The sequence below is a fragment of the Fusarium poae genome, chromosome 4 (genome assembly GCF_019609905.1).
Source record: "Fusarium poae strain DAOMC 252244 chromosome 4, whole genome shotgun sequence".
In the NCBI taxonomy this organism is placed as follows: domain Eukaryota; kingdom Fungi; phylum Ascomycota; class Sordariomycetes; order Hypocreales; family Nectriaceae; genus Fusarium; species Fusarium poae.
Genome location: NC_058402.1, coordinates 1,857,011 through 1,884,625, shown reverse-complemented (window position 1 = coordinate 1,884,625; position 27,615 = coordinate 1,857,011). Strand labels below are relative to the sequence as shown.

General features: G+C 48.3%; 4 protein-coding genes across 4 annotated transcripts; 3 read left to right on the top strand and 1 right to left on the bottom strand.

Annotated features, from left to right (window-relative positions):
* Window positions 1-735: 735 nt before the first annotated feature.
* FPOAC1_010696 (uncharacterized protein) lies at window positions 736-4,444 on the top strand (the record flags this gene model as incomplete). The annotated part of the gene is made up of 2 exons (XM_044855085.1): window positions 736-3,336; window positions 3,386-4,444. 2 exons carry the CDS (start codon window positions 736-738, stop codon window positions 4,442-4,444), a joined length of 3,660 nt encoding a protein of 1,219 aa, XP_044702398.1.
* Window positions 4,445-4,889: 445 nt separating this feature from the next.
* CBR1 (NADH-cytochrome b5 reductase) lies at window positions 4,890-6,023 on the bottom strand (the record flags this gene model as incomplete). Its single annotated transcript, XM_044855084.1, has 4 exons — window positions 4,890-5,039; window positions 5,092-5,635; window positions 5,705-5,786; window positions 5,855-6,023. The coding sequence occupies 4 exons, from the start codon at window positions 6,021-6,023 to the stop codon at window positions 4,890-4,892; spliced, it is 945 nt and encodes a 314-aa protein (XP_044702397.1).
* Window positions 6,024-11,356: 5,333 nt separating this feature from the next.
* On the top strand, window positions 11,357-15,069 carry FPOAC1_010694 (uncharacterized protein; the record flags this gene model as incomplete). Its single annotated transcript, XM_044855083.1, has 3 exons — window positions 11,357-12,456; window positions 12,512-13,571; window positions 13,627-15,069. The coding sequence occupies 3 exons, from the start codon at window positions 11,357-11,359 to the stop codon at window positions 15,067-15,069; spliced, it is 3,603 nt and encodes a 1,200-aa protein (XP_044702396.1).
* An 850-nt stretch (window positions 15,070-15,919) lies between these two features.
* Window positions 15,920-20,455, top strand: PAN1 (actin organization and endocytosis protein; the record flags this gene model as incomplete). The annotated part of the gene is made up of 3 exons (XM_044855082.1): window positions 15,920-16,617; window positions 16,681-19,209; window positions 19,261-20,455. 3 exons carry the CDS (start codon window positions 15,920-15,922, stop codon window positions 20,453-20,455), a joined length of 4,422 nt encoding a protein of 1,473 aa, XP_044702395.1.
* Window positions 20,456-27,615: the final 7,160 nt, after the last annotated feature.

The window sequence follows — 27,615 nt, the reverse complement described above, 5'->3', positions numbered from 1 at the left end:
GGTGATAGTCAAGCCCGCATAACTTCAAGGATAATCTTAACAGCCGCAACCCAAATCAAAAATGATACGCGTGCTCCTCATTATATCAGTGTTCTTTCTTGTGTTGAATGTTCAGGCTTCTTCATCCCTGGACTGTTCTGGTGTCTTGTTCAATTTAATAATAAAACCATCGAGGCCAACGTGAACACTCACAAATTCAACATGAATACTCGCACCTTACATTACAAGAAAACAACAAAAAGCTAAAACAATATGTCATTAGATAATTCATCAATAACTGAAATGGTTAAGAAAATGTTCAAATACTTTCTCTGGTTAATATGTCGACTGTCGTTGGACGTTTCGATCTTGTAAGTCATTGACCAATCAGTAGAGTAGCCAACGCCCCACCAGCAAAAAGTAGGTACGTACCTACTGCTCGAACCTCGAGTACCTCTAGCAGCTTCTCAGATTCTCATTCATCCTGTGATACAACAAAACGCCAAAACTATCTGCGCTGCGCCATCATTACCACCCTCATCCTTTTCGCCAACGCACCCTGAATATCGTTCGAGCAGGCTTAGATTTTGTGATTGATTATGCTGCTTGGTCTTTGAACCACTCGATGAGCTGATCCTCCTTTTAATCGAGGCGCATTGCTAGCTACGAGCGACGCGTTCCTCGACCCAACTTTTCGCTTCCGAACGAACACGACATCTTTTCCGCACGCACATACACGTATACATTCTCGCCACCATGTCTTCTTCACAAAATGGCACCGCCAATGGTGTCAATGGCGACACCCAGTCGGTGCCCGTCAGCACTCGATTTAGCGACATCCCCTCCGCCATCGACATTCCTATTCCAAGCGGCGAGGCCGATGAAGCTGTCGAAATCAACCTCGAGGACCTCGTCGACGAACCCGCCGATCTTTGTACCCTCTTAGAAAACGAAAACGCCGCAAAGACCTACTGGATGACCGTCGCCTTAGCTTATGCTAAGCAACACAAGGTCGACCATGCCATCGAGATGCTCCAGCGAGGCGGCAACGAGATCCAGAAAAACAGTGCCAACCCGCGCGATAGAGTCAGCATGGTCTGTTGTTTATGCTGGATGTATTTGTGGAAGAGTAGAGAGGCGCCCCGTGTCGCCCCTGAGGGCACATCCGTCTCCGAGGCCAAGACCAAGGAATATTACCTTCAACTCGCGACATCTTCTCTTAACGACGCTGCCCGATTGAACCCATCATTCCCGCCCATTTTCCTCGCTCGTGGCGTCCTGCTGCTTCTACGAGCTTCCCTACAAGCACCGTCCAAGACCGCGGGAGGTATTGGGTCTGAGAAGCACGAACTTCTGAAAACGGCTGTCAAGTCATTCGATGATGCTCTGCGTGTGTCTCAAGGCAAAAACATGTTGGCGCTCATGGGAAAAGCTCGGGCCCTGTTCTCGATGCACAAATACCCCGAGTCGCTGGCGATATACCAAGACGTCCTTCAGAAGATGCCGGACTTGGTTGACCCAGACCCTCGAATCGGCATTGGTTGCTGTTTCTGGCAGCTCGGTTTCAAAGACGATGCTAAGATGGCCTGGGAAAGGTGTCTCGAGATCAACCCCAACTCCAAGGTTGCCAACATTCTGCTCGGACTTTACTATTTGGACGCCAGCGGTCATGTGCCAGTAAACAGCGACGAATTCCTCAAGCTTTACAAGAAAGCAATGACAGAGTACGCACAAAAATCATTCAAGTTGGACAAAGATGTCCCGCTTACCTGCTCTACCTTTTCTGGGTACTTTCTGTCTAGAAAGGCATGGGACAATGCCGACAAGCTGGCGCACAAGGCTATCCAGTACACAGACGTCAACGCTATTGCCAGTGACGGCTGGTATCTGCTTGCAAGAAAGGAGCACTACACTGGAGATATCGAACGGGCAGCTGATTACTACCGACGTGCTGACGAAGCTCGAGGTGGAACTGAGACCGGTTACCTTCCTGCCAAGTTTGGTGTAGCTCAGTTGTCCGTCATGAAGAATGACCTTGGAGAAGCCAAACTTCGCCTCGAGAAGATGATTCAGCAATCCAAGACCCACGAGGCCATGATTCTCCTTGGTACACTGTACGCCGAGGAAGTCTTTGCCAACCAGGTCAGCGATAGTAAAGAGGACAAGTCGGCTGAGCTCAAGAAAGCCATTACACTACTTGAAGGCGTTCGAAATGCCTGGAAAGACCCCAAGAGAGCATTGTCCCCAGATGCTTCGGTGCTCCTCAACCTAGCTCGTCTTTATGAGACAGATCAGTCCGACAAGGCTCTACAATGCCTGCAGCAAGTAGAACAACTGGAGTTGGACCAGATCCCTGACTCAGAACGACCAGAGGATGTCAAAGACGCAGCCGAGATCAAGGCTGCACTCCGAAAGTCTTTGCCACCCCAGTTGCTAAACAACATAGGTTGCTTCCACTCACAAGCTGAAAAGCATGAGCTTGCCAGTGACATGTTCGAAGCTGCACTAGGCGCTTGCATAAAGATTGGCGAAAAGGACCCTGATATGGATACGGATGCCTTGGTATCGACAATCAGCTTCAACCTGGCACGAAGCTACGAGTCGAGAGGGTTGACAGACAAGGCTACTGAGGTGTATGAGGGACTCTTGGCTCGACATGATGACTATACAGATGCTCGTGCCAGACTTGCCTACATAAAGCTCAGGAAGAATCCAAACAAGGAGGGACCTGATGCCGTTGCCAAGTTGTACCAGGAGAACAACACCGACCTCGAGGTCCGCGCCCTGTACGGCTGGTACTTAGGCAAGGTTCACTCGAGAAAACGGCCCGCCAACCTTAACGAGGACGCCGAGTTCCGCCACTACAAGCATACATTGCAAAACTACGACAAGCATGACAGGCATGCTTTGGTCGGTATGGGTAACTTGTATCTTATGCAAGCGCGAGAAATGCGTCGCGAATCGGATTCCGATAAGCAAAAGCGAAGCGCCATATATGGCAAGGCTGTAGAGTTCTTTGAAAAGGCCCTTTCACTGGACCCAAAGAACGCCTATGCCGCCCAAGGTATTGCCATTGCTCTTGTGGAAGACAAAAAGGACCACAAGTCGGCGTTGGGCATCTTCAACAAGGTTCGAGAGACGGTGAGGGACTCTCACCTTTATGTCAACCTGGGGCATATCTACGCCGAGCTTCGGCAATACTCGAAGGCTGTTGAGCACTATGAAATTGCTCTCTCCAAAGACGGCAAGAAAGATGACCCGACAATTCTTGCTTGCTTGGGTAGAACATGGTTGAACCGTGGCCGAGCCGAGCGTGACGTCGACTCATATAATAAGGCACTTGAGTGTGCTCAGAAGGTATGTTTGCTTGTTTTCAACATGGCATTGTGCTAATACAGACTACTAGGCTCTCGAGGTTGCTCCCGAGCAGGTGCACTACAAGTTCAACGTTGCTTTTGTTCAAATTCAGCTTGTTACTTTGGTTCAAGGATTGCCAGAGAACAAGCGATCAACAGAACAGCTTGAGAAGGCTGCCGAGGGCCTCGAGTCTGCCATCGCATCGTTGGATGAGATTGCAGCTCACCCTCAAACTCCTTATCCCAAGAATGACGTAGAGCAGCGTGCCAACATGGCACGCAACACCTTGCGTAACCAGCTTCAGCGCGCCATTGGCAAGCAGAAAGAGTGGGAGGAGAAGAACAAGGAGAAGATACAGGCAGCCAAGGAGCTAAGAGAGGTAGAGGTTCGACGCCGTGAGGAAGAGCGCCAAAAGATCTTGGAACAAGAACGAGAGCGGCAAGAGAAGATCAAGAAAGAGCGTGACGAGATTGCCAAGAAGGATCGAGCTTTGGCTGCTCAGCGAGCCGAGGAAGAGCAAGCCCGCATCGAAGCTGAGATGACGACCGACAGTGAGACCGGGGAAAAGGTGAAGCGAAAGCGAAAGACTGCCCCACGGGGTTCAGGAGAGGCCAAACCGAAACGGTCCGGAGGAAAGAAAAAGAAGAAGAGCGAGCGCCAGGACGACGAATCTGAAGAAGAAGAGGAGCGGACCAAAAAGCGCCGTCGTCTCACAAAGAAGGAGTCCGCTAAGTTCAAGTCAGCCGAGATTGTGGTCGATAGCGATGAAGAAAACAACGACGACGATGACGAACTCGAGCGTGCCGAGAGGAACATCGATAGAGAAGAGACTCCTCTCTCAGAGGCCGATGAAAAGGCCGTCGATGATGACAAAATGGATGTCGACGGCGGAGCTGAGCAAGGGGGCGACGACGATGAGGAGGAGGAGATCGCTCCACGCCAACAGAACAAGCGAGCTCGTCGCGGACGCGTCGTCGATAGTGACGAGGAGGATAACGATGAGGAGGAGGCGCCCACTCAAGCCAAGACCACATCTGGCGATGATGACGACGAGCCTCGCCCTGCAGCGGATACCAGCATGGCAGACGCGGCTGACGATGAAGAGTAAACAGAGATACAGTTGGGATTTGAGAATGTGTTTTTGCTAATACATACCGGAAAAGAGCCTGGCCCTTACGTTAGGACTAGTTGTATCATTAAGTTAGATGGGTTACACCGAGACATTGGGGAGAATGGAAAGCGTCTTTATCTTTGTAATTTTGCATACAGACAGAACATTACAGTTGAGATTAATATTTTAATATGTTCTTGTACATGACTGACGTGAATTGGCATGTCTTCATTTGGTACAATCTTGAGCATCATCATGACATGATGTCCCCAAGAGTCCAAAGCTTTTTTTCGGTAAAACGTTATGTGTCTTTCCATCTCTTCCAGATTCTTCTTCTATATATAGCTGAGTTTTACACTGTCATGGATCATCCATTACGCCTGTCCCCTATAATGCAAATGGAATCTGGCATATGCTTTCCATCATGTCCGATTCGATATGCTTAGAAAGCAAAAACCTGGTCAACAAGCTTGCTGACGGGGCGGGCTTTCTTGAAGCCAAGGCTCTCAGTAGCCTTCTTGAGACCGCTAATCATGGGAGGAGGTCCACAGAGAAGGATCTTGACATCGTCAGCGGGCTTGGGCAGGTATTTCTAAAGTATGATTAGCGATCCGGACTGTTAAAATTCGAATACGAATACTTACGTCGATCATGTCGGCAGTAACATAGCCAACGCCGCCAGTCCAGCCCTCCGGAGGCTTGTCGAGAACGTAGTGCACGCGGATACCAGCATCCTGGGCAGCGAGAGCGTCGAGATCCTCCTTGAGAAGAATGTCCTGGGGGCTAACGTTGGCGAAGATCAGGTCGACCTCGGTCTTGTCACCAGCGGCTCGGCCGCGAACGATAGCACGGATGACCTGAAGCATGGGAGTGATTCCAGTACCGCCAGCAATCATACCAAAGTGTCGGACCATGTTGGGGGTGTAAACGAAGGCGCCCTTGGGGCCACGGACCTTGATGGTCTGGCCAACGACGAGAGAAGCCATGTGCTTGGAGATGTTGCCCTGAGGGTAAGACTTGATCAGGAGGTCGACGTGGCCGGGCTGGTGGTCACCAGAGATGGGGGTGTACGAGCGAACAATCTCCTTGACAGAGCCATCGGGCTGGGGGCAAGGAGCACCAATAGAGATGTGCTGACCGATAGGAAGACCGAGAATATGCTTGGGGCTGGGAAGCTTGAAGCGGTAACTATCGCGCAATTAGTATGACGAGAACAATCGTGCGAGTGCAGGTGTTTGGATTGCATCAGCGGCTTACATGGCGACGTTGTGCGACACAATGGTCTTCTCTTCGAGCTCGAAGTCCTGGAAAACATCAGGCTTAAGAGTCTTCTTGACCTCTGCAATTCGATTAGATTAGTTGATCCGTGGCAATTGCGGTGGGAGCAAGAAGCAGGACAGAACTTACGGAAGGCCATGAAGTTGTAGATGCCGAACGCGATAGCGATGAGGGCAGCGTAAGGGGTCCATTCCTTCTTGACAATCAAAGTGCCAACAATCAGGAGCAGACCAGGCGCGTAGACATAGTCGATGTAGTGCTTCGCGAGAAGCGAGTCGTTGTCGGCAGGAGAGGACATGGTGGAGCTTTTTGAGTTCCCCGCCTTGGAAACACGCGATGCTCTCTGTTCTCTGAGGAGGTGAAGCTCTCGCTCTTGCTCTTGTTGAGATGAGCAATTCAATTGAGCCTCAGAGGTTACACAGACAAAAAAGTGTGCTGTGCTGTTCTGTACGTTATACCCAGACCAGACTCGAGGTGGGTTTCTGCGGGGATGGAAAGAAAGCTGTTGAGTTCTTTGGACGGTTTAAAGGAAAGAAGAGGAGGGGGAGCTCTGTAAGGTATTAAAAAATGGAAACCGAAGGCCGAAGGCCGAAGTCGCAGGCCCACCAAGAGAATATATGCCAGATATGGAGGAAAGGACCTAGACTCTATGTCTGCAAGCGGTCACGTGGCGGTTGAAGATGCCGGCGGGCCTTATTCGAGTTCAAGTTCATCAACTGATCAGATGAGAATTGCAAGACGTGATTGGTTGTTACCCCAGACTATGGCTTCAAGTTTGACTTGTGGTGGGGTAGTTTTCTCGGTTTGGAGTCACTGTTGACCGTGGTTGAAGGAACAGAGGAACAATAATAAGTTGGAACAGACAATTGGAATCGAGATACGGCATGGCAGGGCCTATATACTTCGGTCCTGAACCCGAGCCCTCGCCATGCCCTATATGAATCATTATCAATCTATCTAGTATCTATCGTTGGATTGCAAGGCTCAATCAAGCTAATTCAGGTGTGTTCCGTTCCATTGATCATATATAAGTATTTCCAGGTCTGAACAGTCTAATCACCGCCTTTGACTTGACTATGGCAGCGCCTCTCACTCTTGTGGCTACAAAGTCAGATATTGCCGATATCTGGTTGTTTCCGGGGATTGATTCCGCGGACTCTGACTGCCCGGTACAACTACCGTACCGCGGAAAAGGAACATCGAATTCCGATGGGAAATGCGATAACACCTTTCCGTGGTTTTGTAGATACCTCTTACTTGGCCAGGCACACAGTTAAGAAAGCATCAGGAACTCTCAAAGTGTTCCCCAGAGGTTCCCATGACAATCAATTCTATAAAAAAATGCAACGATGTAGGTAGACACAGATAGTACATAGTTGCGGGTCTCCTGGCTAAAGACACATATTCGTTTATTCAACAGTTGTATAGATGAACGGTTATTGAGAGCTGTACTTGATCAAATGTTGTTAATTGACCTTTATGAAGATAATGCCATGGTACACATCGTGCATCATATCTAGATACTATGGCGGATCATTGAAACTTTCTATTTTCACCTGTAAGAGAGCAAAAATCTAGCATGTCAGGCAGTATTGAATAAATGCGGTATCGGCATGCCGATGGTATCCTAGGGAAACTCGTACTCTGAAGTGCTCTAGTTCTTTGATTAAGCTTTCTCATCGTTTGGCCAACCGACAGGCCAATCGAAGCATCGGGGACAAGAGTCATCAATATGATATGTCCCCTGAAAGCATGTCAGGATTTCGGATGAGTACGTCTCCTCATGAAATACATGTCAGTAAGACATCAGCTCCGAATTGTTAACGTTAGCAATTGTATCAACTGATAACGAACAATTTTATACCTAGTAATAAAACATAGTTCTATATGTGATATAAACAATATTAATGAAGCCAGGTATGTTGAAGCCAGATATATTGCACCATAACTTAAATGTTACAGATGGATCTTGGTAAAGCGGTCAACAAATGTGTCTTTGTTGAGGAATCCACAAGCAATGGAAACATAATGGAACATAGCCACGATCCAGGAAAATGCTGGAAGATCTCATCTTTTATTAGTCTGGTCCCTGAATTTACGCAGCCGTACTAATTGCCCGCGAAGCAAGGATATTGGTGGAGACGTTGCTTTTCTTAGATAGTCTCATTCGTGTCTGGTCGGGAGAGCATCAAACCGCCCACATGATCCATGACTATGAGGTGAAAGAACTAATCATTACTGTAGTTTAAGTTTTCCAGGGTCTTCTGTTACTATCCACGTACCCGGGCTCTCCGGTAACTGGCTTGGATGGCTGGCAATTCTTCTGGTTTCACCAAAAGATGCCATGCCGCTAATAATAAAAGCGCCAGATTGAAGGGGCTAACTATGGGCTTGTCGCTAACCGCGGATGGCGAGCTTTGGAAGTAATTAGATAAAGACGATCAGACGCGCACGAAGCCAGGACTGCAAAGTTATGCAAGCTTCTATCTAGTCCAAGCTCTGACCTGGAGATTAGCCTCCTTTTCTTTTCGTCCGTCTCTCCTATATCATGGCACGGTCCATATGATCGATCTATGATAGAACGATGGGCCGTTCTTGAAGTTGTTGTACTAGAGTGCAAACTCTGTAGTAGTTAGCAGAACCCTTTCAGTAACTACATCTCTGAGCTTGTCTTAATTAGGACGCCGCGTCGTCGTCGTCGTCCAACGTTAGCGGGTGGCTTGGCCGCATGCCAATCGCAAGCTCAAGCAAGTTCAACGGCCTAATGATTGAGCTTTGTGACTGGCAAGGATTTTAGAGTGTTTATAAGGTGACACGACCTCCGGCAACGCGGCAGATAAGGATTAAGTTATGTATGCGCAGGATAGTTCTCGGAGCAAGACCAGACGGCAGAACTGGCGGCATACCTTATTACTTAGTCTCGGCTAGAAGCGACACGAGATCACTAATACGATGTTTATAACTCATGTGAAAGGATGAAGGACTTGGCTCGAACCCCCAAATTCAACCAAGGCTACTCCACCAGATTTCTGAGCAAACTTGTTGCATTGAAACTATTACATCTCAACTTGTGGCTCTGATCTCTGGATGATTCCGAGACGAATTACTTGGCTCAAGCCAAAGCTTGGCTGAGGCTTGAAGTAAAAAAAATGGGTTTTGGTGGGTTGAAGTTGGAACTAAACGAGGGGGTTGGTAGGAGAAGAGGGGGGTGAATTGTCAGCTCTCGACTATCTATGGACAGCTATCGTGAGATGCGTTTATCCTTGGCTACAGGCAGTCACATATGATCTTGACTTTGAGAGGTTGATATGAGGGATAAAAGAATAAGGCCGTCTATTTGGAAGCCAAGGGTACCCCACAAACTTGACGATTGGCTATTCATGGATAAGTTCAGCTGGACATGGAAAGTAATGATGGGTTTAGCATCATCATGGCTTAGTACCGAGTGCTATCCATCCATCATGGCCACAAATGTTAAATATTGGCCACAGTGGTGATAATCCATTATCCTGGAATTGACCGCTGAAAAACTCAACTTGTACAATTTTCGAGTATGGATATGCATAAAGAACATATTTTCCTGTATCTTGGATGCGTTTCAAACCTTGGCCAACTCGAGCCTTGATTCCCCCCGTCTCTTGTTCAAGTTACCGGGGCCCCTTGTTGCTCGTGGACCAGTAATCATCCACAGCGCAGCATGGAAGTGACGGGTTACTGCTGTTGGTTCGTTCAATCGGACGCTGTTTTCTCGTTTTGATCGAGATCTAGAATCTAAAAGATACTACAGATGCATTAGACCACGGTCTGTTGGAGTCTATTGTCAAAGCCCTCAAGTCCGCCGTTGGAGATTCAATCGCCGGGCTGGGGCGGTGGAGTAGTAGATAGGTACCTAGGGGGTTGCGAAAAACAGCGGAATGGCTTACACCAAAAACCGCTGATCTCCCACCAAAATCCTTCCGCTGTTTTTCGCAACCCCGAGGGGTACCTAGGTAGGTCTCGGTGGTCTCCATGGTTATTAGGTGTTTGACCCAGCCCGGGCAACTGAAATTCAGCCCGTAATGATCAGTGGTGATTATTATGTATTAGGTATGCATGGGCTGGACCCGAGAGATCCATTGTGGGTGCCCCGTTTAGGTGATCCACCACTAAAAAATGCCCCCCCAAGCCGCAGCAGTCCTTATGACGACGACAATTGACGTGACCTACCTCAGCGACTGGAGCTGGAAGTGAGATCCATGAATGGGACCCAGACTCAGGCTCAGGCTCAGGCCATACCTTGCCTTTACCTTACCAGACTTAGATGAGCTTCATTCGTTTTTCTTTTTTGCTTTTCTATTTTCCTTCGACTCTTTCTACCCGTCCCTCGTTTGAAATACTTTCTTCATCTACATACCTACCTAATCCTAGCAAAAAACCCCCCTTCTTGTCCTATCCCATCCCATCCTGTCCTGTCAATCTCTTTCTTTGGTTAGCGGCCGCCTTGGTTTACGATACATACTACCTACCCAGCTAGCTCCTCTTTCTTTGTTAAAGGCATCCATTCCCATCTATTATCATATCACCCACCACTGGTGGTGGCTCTGACTTCTTTTTATTTTATTTTTTACCTTCTCTCTCCTTTTCCTTGGTCTCAGCCTTGGACTTGTCTCTCATTCCTCTTCAGAAACAATACGTCCTCGTCTCCGGGACCACCGGATCGGAAACTTCATACCTCGTACCATCGAAGCCTCCGTGCCGGTCACATTCTTGACAACACCTCAGACCAAGTCAAGTCTCCTATCTTCTACACTGTTATCGATTCACGGTTCTTGGCAGTGTCTTAGCATGCCGTGCCCAAAGCTGTGATCCAGTCTCTCATGCTTTTGATCTCAGCTACAGTAACTCTCCTAGTCACCACGACGTCACCCTTGAATATTGGTCCCATCCAAGCCATTCCCTCGCCGCCGATCAGCCAACCGACACGGAACCTCACTCAGCTCGCACCGTGATATCTATCTACTCTATTTATCTGCCGTTTTTGCTCTGTTCTCGCACACACTGTCTATATCTGTCTTATACTATTCCCCATTCAAGGAGTTCTTGTCTTGCGTGACTGTCTACAGTATTTATCAATTTCGTCTTTGGCCGAATTGGAACAGTCGTATTGTGCAGACGTAGCGCTCAGCTTCCTGGCGCATTCCTCAACCATATACCACTCGCAACGCTCAACTTCGCCAAACCCAAAATACTGGATTCAAGCGTTGGCACCGGACACACCCACATCCCGCTTCGATAGCGACGACAACGCATGCGGGAGATCCTTGAAGCCTGGTTCGTTCAACTTCTGCGACATTGCATCGTAGCCGAAAGCGCTGAGACATCTTGACGTCGACGCCATCCTGTTACCCAGCCCGTGGTTTCTTTCCCATACCTATTTCGTTTGCGGACTCATACCAAACCAAGGAACGAACCTTCAGTTGTTTTCAAACCAGGAGTTTTGGTGTCGTGTGCATCCTCGACGTTGTCGGCATGCTGAGCATAGCTTTACAACCTGATATATTCCTCTATCTCTACTGATTTCAGAAACTTCAAAATCGAACCTCGAAATCCACCGACGATCCTATTCTAAGCACAACCGCGAGTTTGCCAAAAATGAATGAAAAATGGAAGAGGATGACTCTTCCAACCCTCAAGACAACACCACCGGTACCAATTCCCAATGATGGCAGTAAAGGATTCGACAATGGTGATGGAAAGAAACCCCGCGTCTTCTCCAAGGCGCTTCGTTCGCTCAGTAATTCCTCAATGGAGTCCATGTCACAGAGCCCATCCCGAAGCTCGTCCTCTATGCGACGCCTACAAAAGACCCATTCCGGCTCGGGTTCAATGATCGACAGAATACATCGTCGAGTATCAATAGCCTCACCAATGAGCGCATCTGCTCCCGAATTTGCTGCGATTGCCTCTGAAGTGCCTTATTCTTCAATGGAACTTATTCAATCCGGGCCACTCAAGACTGATGTTACACTCCTAAAAGCCCGTGCCGAGTATCTGGTTTTGACTGATACCTGCTTGATCAAATTTGGGGGTGTAGATGGCGCGAAAGCTACGTTTCCGCAGATCAGGACAGGCGATGGAACGTTGAAACCAAGCAGTTCGCACAGTACAAGCAAATCATCCTCTGACATACGCATGGAGATCCCTCTGCGTTCCATTGTTGGGGTTTTTAACGAAGAAGGCTCGAGCCCACGGTTTGGCATCGAAATCTGGTGGTTTTCGCAGTGGCCTAAACTGGCATACTCAAAGGCACATTTGTTCTTCATGTTGCCCGAGGATCGCGATGACTGGCTAGCCAACATTCAAAAGACCTGCAGAATCAGCCACAGACGATCTCCCTCTCCATCCTTAATACCCAGCAACTTAAGAACGAGAATCAACCACATTGTGGAGACCACAGAACCTGATTCAAATGCAAATGTCTCGAAAATTTTGACATTTCCCGTGGTCAAGCGTACCGTTGGTGCACTCCAAAAGGCCAATTCAAGTGACGATTCTCAGCACTTCTCAGATGGGTCCTCGTTCTACATTGTTATCGGGTCAGCTATGTTGTACTTCATCGAGGTCTTAAAGGCAGATTATACAACTACCCCTGGTGATTTACGTGTCAAGGTTCAGTCCTATGGAACAGTTTCACTGATACGATTCCGAGCCTCCGTTGCGTCGCATGAGCAACGGTTTGTCATGAGCTTTCGGTAAGTTATATCAGGAGCAACGTGAACCATGTGTTTGAATGCTGATGTGTGTCAGATTACCCCTTGGTCGCGAAAACCGACTCGAGCTTGCAAGTGTCCATTACCGACATGTCATCGAGGCCATGACCAAAGTAGACCGAGAGCTGAAGCCCATGTGGCCCCAGCATTTACAAAAAGCCATTTTTGATATTAAGGGTCTTCCTCCGCCACTGCAATTGACCTCTGGAAACGATTTGGGAGGTCTCGAACGAAGCTTGCACGCCTACTGCGCCGCTTTCAAGGTCCAGGTTCCAAGCTGGACTATTGAATGGAACACACCCTCCCAACCAGCCTTCCGCCTGTTGCCTCCCACCAACCAACCATATTCTACTCTGCAATTGCTTGCAATGTTTCGTGCCCTACGTTATAACAGCTACTTCAAAGAACTGTCTTTCCGCAACATCGATTTGTCTGGTCTTGCTGGGAAGAAGGATTACTCACACTTTGGAGATACCATTGCTTACACATCACTGAACGGAGTTAAAATCTCCGAAGAGCACTATGATATTCTCATGCAGTCTTCTGTCCTTAGTCAAGAGATTCACGCCCTGGCGTTTTCCTCTGAATCAATACGAAGTATGGATTTGAGGAACATACTAGGCCCGCGAAGCATCATTGGTCGTTCCAAAGATCCTGAGGGCGCCCGCAGAGTCAGTTCGGAGGTCTTGCGACCCATCCTACTCTTACTGAAGCGCCAGGCTTGTCTTTGCCATAGCATCACCATGTCTGGCAACCTCATTGCGCCCAGTGACATTGAGGAACTGGCCAATCTCCTCATTCTTGACGAGGTCTACATGAAAAAGATTGACGTTTCCAATTGCGGTTTGGGTGATGAAGGTCTCACTACTCTCTGGGCAGGCATCCCAGGTCAGGGGGCTAGCCTACAGCACATTGACACCTCGGAGAATCAGGGCACGGTCAAATTCGAGATTATTCGCGACTCACTCAGTCAACTTCAAGCTATAAGAAAGCTGAACATAGCTGGCAACACGAGGATCCCATACGATGTCCCGTTATTCGAGGACTACGTGCTAAACGCTTGGTCTCTCGAGGAGCTTGACTTGTCCGGAATTGCTGTAAGTAACTTCCGATGACGGACTAGGTTAACTAAAACTAACAAGACTTGTTCAGCTTAACGCCCCCACCGTTGATATCTTGACCGCGTACCTGGCATCGCAAGCTTCGGGACGCCTTCGTGTTCTTCGTTTGAGCAAATGCGGTCTAACAGGTGCTCAAATCGCCCAGATGTTCTATGCAATGGGCCAGGGTAGACAGATCACATTTTACATCAACGGCAATCGCTTAGACGAGGGTATCGATGATTTGTGTGCTGTTATTAGCGAATGCTTTGGGCCCTGGGGCCTTTTCGTGCAGATGGTCGAGTTTGCTTTGGAGGATAATTACATCAAACTTCTGGAGGCGCTGACAGTCAACAACACGATCGAGTGCCTCAGCCTTGCTGGTACCGCTACTCCTGACTCGGCCAGTGAGACGGCCTGCAGAGCAATCTCAAATTTGTTCTCGCAAAATCACACAATCAGGTTTCTGGACCTTTCTGGGTTTGATGCTAAATTAGATGAGGGTCGTCTTGGTCGGGGCTTCTCGAGATCTCTCGGTGGCCTTCGTTCGAATACTAGGCTGGAACATCTTCGCGTACGAAGTCAGATGCTGAATGTCAACATCGGAGACCTGGCGGAAGCCATCTCTGCTAACAAGACACTCCACAGCTTGGACTGTGAGGGCAACGATTTCAACCTCTCTAATTTTAGACATCTTGTACGACATTTAAGCGACAATACGACGATCCGTTATTTTTCAGCGTTTTCAGATCGCGATCTTGCACAAACAATCCAAAAGTCTGTGGATAGTGCCGTCGCCACTGCAACGACGTCAGTACGTAGACAATCCATGATGTCCAAGCTGCGACACGAAAAGATCCCACAGAACGTCAATGATCCTTTGGCACAACAATTGCGAGAAGGGTGGGAAGACGCAGTTCACACACAGCAAGAGGTTTTAGAGAGGAACCGACTGCTCTTCGAGGAAGGTGAAGATGGCCGTTTGGACTCAGGTCAGGACGGACACCTACTTTGCGAGGGTGAGGAGGATTTCTCCAAAGCATTCGGTGGGCTGGCACTGCTAGCTTTCGAATCCAAGAGGGCACTGAATCGTCGCACTTCCAACCCGTATTTGAGCAACAAGAGGGCCAGCATGATCTCATTGGGTCCAGCTCGTCTGGTCAGCGCGGAGCCAGGTCCCAGAGTCGCGAGATCTTGGTCAAGGTCACACTCGATTGTCTCGAGTGAAGGGGGCATCAGTGCAGCAGAGAGCCCAAGTACAAGTTCAGCGGTTCCTACCCCTCCCGAGCCAGACAGTCCAGTCGACAAAGAGTACTTGGTAGGGAACCAGCAAAACGGGCATGATGATGGCCTCGATTGCGAGTACAGCTTTGCGGACCCTCACGATACTGATTTCGGATTGGAATTAAGAGCCCATCGACGATTCTGGAGCGATGAGGCTGGTTGTATTGAGGAAGAGGACCATGGAGTGCAGTTTGACGAGCGGCACACGTGAGACGAGGATAATGAAAACTAATGGAAAATGCGTGTAAGGACAATGGCATTGTAATCAACCCTTTTCCGACCATTCCGGAGTTCTTTATTATTGGGCATATGGTACATGGAAGCAGGCGCTTTATGGTTTTGGTGCATTCTTTTTTGCGTATAAATTACTCTTGATACCCTTCGCTATTTCTGTTTACTTAGACGAGTTGAATTCAATATCTTTACTATTTCCATGAGCCTAGTAATTCTTCGACCTACCTTCCATAGAAGTAAAAGGTGCATGTTTCGTCATGGTGCATATGTCAGTATCCATGATAACTTTGTGTAGGAAGCGTAATGAACTCAATACATGCTAATAAGCTCCTGATAGGAAAAGACCACCAATCCCTGCTGGTCGTTCCAACTTAGGAGAGTCCTGTCCATGGATCTCAGCCACCTCAATTTGCTTTGGGCCTCCATTCCCCTGTAAAAGCCCACAGATGCCTTGGCGGGCCACTAGAAGCGCTCCGGCTACTCTCCACCTACCATGGGGGGAACACACTCCACTAGAAACCTACAGCAACCTACCTGCCCAAAGACGACGCTCGTCATCACGTACGAAAGCCACTCTTACTCCTCCATCATCACATCCAATCTTGTGGATGCCCTCTGTCTACTCCGCGACTACCGACTGAGGGCCCTACAATCCTTTAATATTGTATTTCTCATCTTATTATTACATTTTTCGAGCTTCAACTTCGATTACGGGAGCTTCCACATCCCAGAGACGGTCTTTTAGTTCCTCACAACCCCCGAATTTAGCGCCTCCTCGACCCCCAAACCAGATCTCGTACGTGGTCTTGGGAATAGCATCAACCACAATGTACTCCAACTCGAACGCCTATCTAGGCGGTAACAGCCAGCGACCTGGTGGTCAGCAGCAGCAATATGGCGGAGGATCGTTTGGTAATATGGGCGCTGGCCAGCAACCTGGCCAGCAACCCAGTCCCTTTGCGCCTCAACCTACAGGCTTCGGACAAGCTCCTTTGCAGCAACAGTATACTGGCTTCCCAATACAAGGCCAGGGACTGCAGCCGCAGCAGCCTCTCCAGCAACAATACACTGGGTTCCCTGGCCAGCAACAGCAACAGCCTCAACAGCAACAACCCTTTCAGACTGGTGCTCCCGCGATGCCCTCGATCCCACCCCAGTTTCAGCAGCAATTCCAACAGCAGCAGCAACAGCAGCCGACTGGCTTCTCTGCCTCACCTCAACCGGCATCTGGGCCGTCCAACCCCCCTGCGGTACCAATGAAACCACAAGCTACCGGTTTCACTGAGATGGCCGCGTCCTTCCAGACAGGTGGTACCGCAAAGCCACGAGGCCGAAGACCAGAAAAGCCGCAGCCCAACAAGATTCCCAATATCCGACTGTCTTTCATCACAGCACAGGATCAAGCCAAGTTTGAGACCTTGTTTAAATCCGCAATTGGTGACGGTGGAATGACCATGTCAGGAGAAAAGGCGCGCGATCTACTTATGCGATCAAGACTTGATGGCGACGCTTTATCTCATATCTGGTACGAATGGCTCCTACTGACTTCCTTTTTGTAGATCCAATGTACGGTGTTGACACATCTTAGGACTCTCGCCGATACCACTCGTGCTGGCCAACTCTACTTCCCCGAATTCGCCCTCGCCATGTACCTGTGCAACTTGAAGCTTACTGGCAAGCAGTTGCCGCCTAACCTACCCGATAACATTAAGAACGAGGTTTCCAGCATGGTTGATATCATCAGCTTCAGCATCGCTGACGACGCTACTCCTTCAGGCGGTGCTTCTCTCACCCCTGACATCAGGACCAACACTGCGACTCCCCCAACTATCCAGCAACCTCAACCTCAGCAGCCCCCACCTCAACCTCAAGCGTCCAACGCGCAGCTGCTCCAAGCGCAGATGACGGGATTTCCTGGGCAACAGACAGGATTTGGACAACAACAGGGCCTGCAGAGTCAAGCGACCGGTTTTCCTGGGATGCAGAACCCCCAACCCACTGGGTACAGCGGTCCCCGGCCTCCAATGCCTCCTATGCCTACTGGTTATGGCCAATCGCTTACTCCTGGTCCTGCGGGCGGCATGGCTGCTCCCCTGAATGCCCAGCCTACTGGACGACCTGGTCAATGGGGCCTTGTCAATGCGCCTGCCACAGGTCTCCCCAACATTGATGCTCTCCAGGCTCAGATGATGCCTCAGCAAGGCCGCGAAGCCGGAAACTTTACTACTCAGGGCCTTCAAGGAAACGCTGTCATTCCCTGGGCGATTACCAAGGAAGAGAAGACCCGTTACGACTCGCTTTTCAAGGCTTGGGACGGTCTTGGCAAGGGCTACATTGGTGGCGACCAGGCTATTGAGATCTTTGGACAAAGTGGACTCGAGAAGCCCGACCTGGAGCGGGTTTGGACTCTGGCTGATCACGGCAATAAGGGCCGTCTGGATCTCGACGAATTCGCTGTTGCCATGCATTTGATCTACAGAAAGCTCAACGGTTACCCATTGCCCAACAACCTCCCAGCCGAGCTTGTTCCTCCTTCTACCCGTAACTTCAGCAAATCGATCGGTACCCTGAAGTCAATGCTTCACGATGAATCCGAATTCCGCACCAAGTCCGGCGCAGCTCTCTTGCCTCAGAAAACGGGCGTCAGCTACATGAAGAACCGCTCACTCAGGGGCGCACCTGCTGGGGCCGTTGCTGGTAGAAAGGATGCCACAGTCTTCAAGAACGAAGACGAGCAGTTTGGTTACAGATCTAGCGCTCGTCGTAGGGTTGGCAACAATTCTCCTCGCCCTGAATCTCCCGCCTCTGTTGCTTCGAACGATGATTTGACTGTTGACCAACTCAAGAAGAAGATCAAGGAGAAGGAAGTTCTTTTGGATGCTATGGATTTTGCTGATGAGAAGAACCTTGAGGAAGACGACATTCTCGATCGTCGCGATCGACGTGAGGCCGAAGAGCTTTACCGCCGCATTCGTCGCATCCAAGAGGATATTGATTCTCACCCTGATGCGGCCCTAACAAGCGGGGATTCTGAAGCTGAGCGAAGAGCCCTCAAGCGGCAGCTCCAGAACCTTACGGATAAGGTTCCTGAGCTTGCTTCCCAGGTGCGAAGAACTGAGAAGGCCATCATGGACGCCAGACTGGAACTTTTCCGCATCAAAGATGCCAAGGCTCACCCCAACAGCGGTGCTCCTATCGTAGGAACTGGGCCTGGTGGTACTGTGACCGAATCAGATCGTCTCAAGGCCAGAGCCAAGGCCATGATGCAGCAGCGAACTGCTGCTCTGACCGGCAAGAAGGTCGATGTTGGCACTGAGGATGTCGATGCGCCTAAGCGACTTGAAGAGGAGAACATCAAGGTCAAAAACGAGAAGGAGAGCAACGAGCGCATGGTCCGCGATGTTGAGGAAAGTGTTCGAGACTTTGCCCGTGGCATCGAGGATAGTCTCAAGGAAGGTGGCCGTGACAACACTAGTGAGCACGAGAAGCGCCGCTGGGAGGATGCGCTTGGCGTAGAGGATGAGGTTCGCGATTTCATCTTCGATCTTCAGCGTGAGAGCCGCAGCGCCCGTGTCCGTGCTCAGGACAAGCGACCTGCTCGAAGCTCTGCACGAACCGAGGAGGTTCGGCCGGAACGTGTTGCTAGCCCTCGAGCAGAGGATCCCGTCTCGACTTCCCGTACTTCTACGCCTAGTGCTGGAGGATCATACTCCGCGTACAAGACTCCTGAGGAGCGAGCTGCTTTCATCAAGCAGCAGGCTGAACAGCGTATGGCTGAGAGGCTGGCTGCTTTGGGAATCAAGGCTCCCACAAAGGCTGGCGAGACAGCTGCCCAGCGCATGGAGCGTGAACGATCTGAGCGAGCCGCAAAACTGCGCCAGGCCGAGGAGGAAGATGCTCGCAGAGAGGCTGACCGCCAGGCTCGTCTTGCTGAGGAGCAGGGAGTCCCTCCCCCTGCCGCTGAGCAGCCCAAGACTGAGGCCAAGAAGCAGCCTCCACCCCCACCAACCCGACACCGTGGCAAACCTGAAGCGGACCAGGAGGCTTCAAAGCAAGCCGAGGAAGATAGACTTACTCGCGAACATGAGCAGCAACAGCGCGATACGCAACAGATGGAGTGAGTCCTACATTAAAAGTCCATACAGTCAGGGTACTAACGAATCCATAGGGACGATGCGAAGGAGCAGGAGGATGACCTTGCCAAAGAGCGAGAGGCTTCTGAAGCCCGGCTCAAGGCTCTTGAGGAACAAGTGAAGCAAGGCAAGCTACGTAAGGAGGAAGAGAAGAAGCGAAAGAAGGCTGCCATGGCCGAGGCCAAAGAAAAGGAAGCCAAGCTTGCTGCTCGAAAGGCTGAGATTGAGGCTGCTCGCCAGCGGGAGCTTGAGCTTCAACGACAGCTTGAGGCTATGGAAGATGGCGATAGTTCATCATCTGATGATGACGAGGGTCCTCAACAGGTCACACCCCAGGCTTCTACGCCTACAAGAAGTGACAGTCAAGTGACTAGCCAGGCGGAGGAAAAGCAGCCCTCGCCGCCCCCTACCGAGGCTGTCTCATCTCCTCCCCCTCCTCCAATGGTTGTTACATCGCCACCCAGTGAGACTGAGAGTAAGAACCCATTCTTCCGGATGATGTCTCAGTCGAACGAAGGCACACCCGCTGCTGCTGCTCCTGCTCCTGCTGCGCCAGCACCTTCAGCACCTTCGGCCACAAACCCTTTCCATAGGATGACACAGAACCAGGAGGCCAAACCTCCTTCGGCTCCTGTCTCTCGTCGCCGTGCAGACACTGACGACTGGGGTTCTGACAACGAAGATAAGGACGACGACTCCGACGATGAGCGACCTGGTGGTGGCAGCGCAGCTCAGCTAGCCTCTATACTGTTTGGTACTATGGCACCTCCTCGTCCTCTTTCAGCAGCTGGTAGAGAGTCGGCAACAAACAGCCCTGCTCAGACAACTTCTGCTTGGGCTAACACACCTCCTCCCGCTCCTCCAGTGTCAAACGATGATGGTGGGGCTCCGGTGTCTTCTCCGCCTCCCCCTCCACCGATGCCCGGAAGTGGTGCGCCCAATGCTCCTCCTCCGCCGCCGCCCATGCCCGGAAGTAACGGCCCTTCTGCTTCCCCGCCTCCGCCACCTCCGCCACCACCTATGCCATCAGCTGGAGCACCTCCTCCACCTCCTCCTCCAATGGGCGGCGCTCCTCCACCTCCTCCTCCCCCTGGTAATGCGCCTGCTCTTCCTTCCGGCGGTGGTCGACCAGCTGGTTTCTTGAGCGAGATCCAGCTAGGTAAGTCTCTCAAGAAGACAACTACCAAAGACAGCAGCGCAGCTGCGGTAGCAGGCCGAGTTTTGGGGTAATGTTTTTGCGTGCATAACTTGGAGAAGGACTATTGATCATGATAAGGTGGGACGTGAGGCAGGTGTGACGTTGAACAAGGGATAACTTTTTTTTTGTGAGGCGTATATAGCTAGTTAGGTAGTCGATAATGTTAGTAGTTTGGAATACGATTAGATCGTTGTCCTGAATTTTTCGGTATTACCGTTGTGACATGACACGGCGGAGCCGTCTCGTGCTTAGATGTTCTTTCTAGACAATGTGTCCCATGGGGAACGTTGCGAGTTATGCTGTGAAGCCACTCATGAAGTACGATGCCGCTTCGCAACAGAGATGTACTTTGGCAGACCAGCCCAGTCTCATGGTCCGATTGACATCGGTGACTACATATGGCTCAGATCGTGACACGTCGGCGTTGGAACGGTCTCAGTCAAGTCTCAGGCTAGTTCTAGTGATGAATGTTTTTGCCGTGAATTTACTCCATAGACTACAGTTTTACTAAGAGATATAGCGAAAGTGGCCTTGGTATTGAAAAGACTTTAGAAGCAAGCATTATTTGGCCTCTTCACTAATGAAAATGAGAAGGAAGCATTTCAGAGGCAGCTAATGAGAGGCATGCTGAGCAGGCGAGATACGTGGTGCAAGTGGACATGTCAATTTGAATGAAACATGAAAAGTCGGGATCAGGCGAAGGGTTCAAGGATGTACTAAGTCAAGTACGGTATGTTGGGGAGCCGAGCCTGTGTTCTCGACAGTGTTTCTCATTCCATTTGAGCCACTGAGTTATGCCTTGAAGGAGGATATTAATACGATGTGTAGTTTCGTTGGTGAATGCATAGAAATTGGAGGTCTGGGCTGCTAGGGATGGTAAAGTATGTTGCAGTGCTGGGTGTCTGCCGGACGGAGATGGGGCCGAGATATGCCGGAAGCTTGGTCAAGAAGACTTAAACTAAAGAGCAGGGGGGCCATGATATCAGCTATGGAAGTACTGGACTAAGTCACGTATTAGGATATGTGCCGAGTATTACCACGGAGCGTCCGATATACGCAGGGATAAATGAGCTGTGTTCAACAAACTCCACGATAGACAGGGCCAGAACTATACGGGTGGATCATGAAGAGAAGAATGAAGTAACGAACAAACAAACACACGGACGGCTATTAGTTCAAAAGAGCGAGGGTAAAAGAAGTGAAAAGAAGAAAAGAATGAAAGTGAGCATCTGACTGGACGAAAGCTCAGATCACCGTGAGATACATACGTCTGGCCTCAATCTACAGGGCCCGAGGTGATAGATAACTCCTACTAGTTGACCAAGCAGATGGGAACCTAAACCTGGTCTCCCCTCGGTTAGTCTGGGGGAACTAGATGAGTTGTCAAAGTGTAAAAGGTCTGATCTTTTCGTTTTCAAGAAACTTGATTGTGCAAGATTAGCACCTGCGTATTATTATGCAAGAAAATGGCAGGTGACAGACAGATATCTCGCTACCTATTGTTAGGGATCCAGTGATTTCTGGATCTTTAGCTTTTTACTATTCCCTGTCCTGCCTGGATTTACGTTTCATCTTTTCTCTGTTCACCTTTACAGGGTTGATAGTGATCCCAACAAGGCATGATCCTTCCCCTCAATGTCCATATCAGGAACCATTTAAAGCTCTTGCGTCAGGAATGTGAATTGTGAATGTGCGGAGAGAAAAAAAGGACAAGTCCTGGCCTGGTATGGCCTGGCCTGAACTCACCCCCGGCCCTTGACTCTTGGGAGGGAAGAGTACTGGGGTGCTGGAGCGAATGGCTTCGTGGAGCGTGTTCGATGTGGATACTAGTTTAATTGAAGATGGAGCACGAGACTTGATCAGCTTCTTTTTAAAGAAGAAAACGGACCAGGATTGTTTTGGGAATGAATTTGGTTCTGACTCTGACAGCGGTCATGATGTCACCCCATAAGGAGTTGATTGATATGGGTATCCCTCGAAGTCTAATGTGAAATCAATAGATGTAGCTTCATTATGAAAAATAGGGCTCTTAGAGTAACCTTAATCTTATATAAATATAAAAGTAATACCTACTATATAACCTACTTATCTTTCCTTTAATATAAAGATATTAAATATAAAAGACTAAATATTTACTTATTAATTAATTTACCTAGCTTATCTTACTTTAATCCTTATTACTAATTAACCCTAGCTATAATAATAAAATAATAAATAAACTAAAGCTATATAAAAGCTTATAAAGGTCTTATTATTATTACTATAGGCAGAGATTAATTTATCTTAATTATATTATTTATTTAACTATTAATATAGCTATAAATAATAATAATATCTATATAGAGATAAAAACTATAATAAATATTAATAAGTTTAATACTACTTAATTAATTAAAGTAGTTTTTTTTTAATTATTATTTAATTAAGTTAATTAGACTTATTAATTTAATTAAAAAAGCTAAAAAAAAAAAAAATATTAATTAATTAATTAAAAATTAAAAAAAAAGCTTTTAAAACCCTAAATAGGGCCTTTAGTAATAATAAATATCTATTTTATTAATAAAAGGAATTCCTAAAGGCCTAAAAGATAGATTATATATAGTCTAGCTTAAAGATATATAGTAAGAGGCTATAGTAATAGTTAAGATGCTACTGTAATTTAAAAGGGTTAGTTAGGTGATTTTATGGGTTAATTAAAGGAAGGTTTTATAGGTTATATAAGGTTTCGGTTACTCTGTGTGAGCAATAAACAAGTAATCGCATCCCCATAAGGAGTATATGGGCAACCAGTCTCACTCAGTATGCTACAGTGGGAGAAATGGATTCCATTCAGGGGATTGATTCAAGCCTGATACAAACTAAAAAGTTAGGTTTGGGTCTCTTTCAACGAGGCGACGGGTACAATCCGAGAGAAGGGAGAGGAACAAAAGAGCGGTCAAAGTGATTGTAATTTAATTAATCAAGTCATTCAATCAAATCAGCAATTGATTGATACTGTAATGATGATGCTTGAATCAGGTCACTCGTGTCAGATCAGCTGTAAACGGTCGCATATTGGGTTACATGGTTTTCCATTCCTCGTAGTGGTAAAAGTTGAAAAGAGGTTGGATGAAAGTTTGTTAGGTTACTACCCAAAGAGGCAATGAGTAAATAATGTAGTCAAGTTTAGCAGTTGAGAGCGCGTGAGGGGAAACGCGTCGTAAGCCCGGGAATATTGAGGATACGAGGGGAACCCAATCCCAACCTTAGGTTTTGTGGCTTTATCATGATGACGCCTCAATGGATACAGTATACTACGGCACAGTGCAGCCACTATAGAATCTTCAGTAATAGTAGTACTAGTAATACCCCGCTGATTCTGATCTTGACATGGGAGATATCCAGGTTTATCCTTCTTGGCTTTGCCATGTTTCCCCCTCCTCTGAGCCGAGTGCTGCGCCATATTTTGCTAGCTCTTCCACTGTATCCGTAAATGGACACTACCTCATATCAAGCTGCAAGGCAAGGAGACTCGAAATCCATTGACAGCTGAAACTCGAAAGATCTATTCCAAGTATGGAGCAAGGATCATCAACTACTGGCAGCTCTAGGCTGGAACTGTGTTAGGTCACCCACCGTAACGAATCTTGGTTGCACTTGAGGCGGATTCTTGGATTTGGGAGGTTCGGCTATCGACTTTTTTTTTTCTGGTCAAAAGGACCCTGTTCATTCCAGTCACCTTTTTTTAATATGCAAAATGTGGCTTTGGACACACGTTTGTCCGCACAATACCTGTATAACGATATACTTTGCAACTGCTCAATCTTGAAAGTCGAGTATCTAGGTTTAAATCAATGGATAATCAGTATCCAAAGACCAGATATCTAACGCTGATCTCTAACTCAATGTCTTGAACCCCGAGGTCCCCGAAATTGTCAAGACGGTAAAGTAAGACAGCGAAACTCAAAGGGAGAAAGAGGGGTTCCCTTGTTCGTATCACGACATCGGATCGGATAGGATATGGTTTAGATTGACACATGGTTTTCTTGCTTTTTCCTCTTCAGCCTCGATTGGGTCAGTCTAGGAAAGCCAGTCAGCCCAATCGCAAACTACTAATACTGATTGATGGTAAACCTCGAGGTTATTTCCTTCGCATGCAAGGGAGGCTAATTAGCATGTGGTAATCGGTCCTCTTTTGTTGAGCCCCAATAATAATGATGGTCTGATCATTAAAGAAAGCTCCATTGTTGTCGTTTATTAATAAAGAACCGACCGTGATGAGCAAGGAATGACGATATAGTACATAAAAATTGGAATGAAGCAATGCGGGGAATAGGAAGGTAGTAACTAAGGTACTAAGGTATGTACTGACTGCGAACTGCAGCTAGGTAGGTATATGCAGTACTATGCGTGCTGTGCAGTTCTGTAAGAACCTTTTCAGGCACATACATACTAATGAAATCAAATCTGAGATGGATGCACTTTTTTGCTTTTCTTCTTTTCATGCAGCCTGTAAGCCCTTTATGTTGACTAGGTAATTGTGATTGGCTCTTGTCAACTACAATCCAAACAAGAGATACGCGTTGTCGTCGACCAAAAGACACGACCAGATCAACTTGAAGTCGATCAGTAGATCTCACTTCCATCCACACACAATCTTTGATTTGGAAAAAAGAAGAACAAGAACCTTGCGCATTGACCTTGTCCTGCCCTGATCCGACCTGGTCCGGTCTCGATCCTCGATCCTCGGTCGGGTCGTCGTTTGACTCTTTCTTTCTTTTGTCCTTTTTGGCGGCCGTTTTACCAAAGAGGATGGCGCCTCAGGTCAAGCCCAATCCCAGTCACAATGTCAAAAACGGTTCTTTCTTGGACTTTGAACTGCCTTGGTTTCGCCAAGCAAGCATTCCAACCTGGCCAATCATTATTTAAGGAACCCTGTAAAGAACAATGGGCTCGAGCGGGGGAGGATTATGCTCCGTGATCTTCTCCCGTTACATTCTACCGATATGGATGGATACCCTGGTGGAAGTTTATGCCTGTAGGGTACTGCACAGTACAGAAGCAAGAGTGTGGGAGACTTTTCTTTTCCATGAGGGATATTGATAAGAAAGGACACGTTGGGCCCTGAATTGATGAAGAATTTATCTTTGTTAGGATGGATGGATGCATCTGTAGCTTTCGGCATCTCTAACATTAGATCACGGTTACTATTGAACGTGGCTGGCTGCTGTTCTGATTAAGGTATAGCATGGACAAGGTTGGCGTTCTCGTTTATCTGAAATGCTTTTTTCCCTCTTCCTCTTTTACTTTTCTATCATGGGCTGCCAAGTGCCAGCTGTCAAACGTCAATCTGTGTGTGATATTTGACAAGAGAAATACATGTACGTAAAAATCATGATGAGTAAAGGTGTGAAACAAGTCAGATCCTCTACCCGTGATACCGTACGAGTTCACTCCAGCATATACAGTACAGTATGTACATACCCATGTCCGGTCCATCTCGTGTATCCGTACGTACAGACTTTCGCATCCCAAGATATGATCGGCACCAAAGCACAATCCCAGTGTCTGATCCGGAAGCAGGACCATCAACATCAGCACAAGCACAAGCACAAGCACAGCATATTCGCATCGCATCGCCTCTTGACCTCGCATTGTCTCGCATCGCTTCACCTTGGAAGCACCACTTTTTCAGAAATGACACTACTGCGCGGTTATAATAAACAGGCAGCGACAATCCGGAGCAAGGGAGGGTCAGTCTGGAGGTAGGATATGTAGGTATGTAGGTAAAGATGGGACATTGTTAGAGCAAAGATCGAGATCTGCTGGTGTCATTATCTCCACTACCCCTACATGCATACACACGTATCAAGTTTCATACACTGACTACTGTATGCAGCCCATTAAGGCGCCATCTGGTTATCATTCAATAAAGAGGTGCCAAAATCTGGCCCAAACACACAAAACCTAGAGACCGTGAATACATAGGTAGTTAGCATAGCATGATCAGCAACAGGGCCGGTCAGGTTGAATAACTGGTCGCATAATGAATTCATTTAACCTCGAGCTATTTTACCCAGCTCAACATGACATTCCCTTTCCAAGGACTGGCTGGACTGGACGGCCCATTGCATGGCCTCTTTTCGCCTCCCCTCAGACAAGACGGGTGAATGTCTCATCGCGAAGCCGAGTTATGTGTTTTGGCCGACTTGACTCGACGGCAGCGAGAAACGAGGCTTTTGTCTGTCTCTGTGTCTTTCTGTCTCTCTTTGTCTCTTTTCTTTCAGCATCCAATCCCCCGCTTCAATCCAGCCAAGTTTCATTCGTATCTCTAAATCTCTTTGACACTTTTAGCCAATTAAATTTTCTGATTGAACGCGCGCGTCGACCACCGAGGACGAGGGCGCTTCGCTTCGCTTCGCTTCGTTTGAGGTGGTGGTGGAGGTGATGCGATTGCAAATCGATATCCCGCCTCCATCCACTCAATTCACCTTTTTTTGGTCTGATCTCCTAAGGCTACATAACGCCTGTGGATACGACACCCTCTTCTTCGTATGCCCAATCGGTTAACTATGGGACAAAGAAGACTTGCCACCTAATAGATATTGCAAGAAGCTGAAAGTATCAGTATATTTGCCACAAAAAGCCTCTGCCGTCGATACATTTCTGCCTCTGAAGAGAAGATAATAGAGGAAGTATAGAGCTAATAGGTAGAGGGTGCGCAATTTAGCGTGAGCCCCACAGGCGTTATGTAGCCTTAGGAGATAGCGTTACGATCCCTGTAGATTTCTACGCGTCGCACGCCCCTGGTTTTCCCTTCGACCCACACCTCAACTGCTCACCTCGAGTTGAGAGCTCCATCTTGGGCCTCCCTTTGGTCGGCTCAGGCTTTCTTTCACATCAATCAATCGTCCATTCCCGAAACAAGCAGCTGTACGCCCTCGCTTTTGTGCTGCACACGCCCTTTCCCATCTGATTATCGTGCTGTACAGCACAGTATCCTGTCCTATCGTTGTGCATCTCGACATCTTCTTGTTCTGTTTCCCCTCCCTCCTCTTTTTTTCTTCTCTTCCCGTTCATATTATCATCACCAGATTTGTTTGACCGTCATCCGAGATTTGAGGCTCAGACCTCAAATAAACTAGACTCTAAAACCATTTCCCCATGACATCAGTCTCGTCTCGCTTTGTCCGTTGACTGATTTGATTGCACT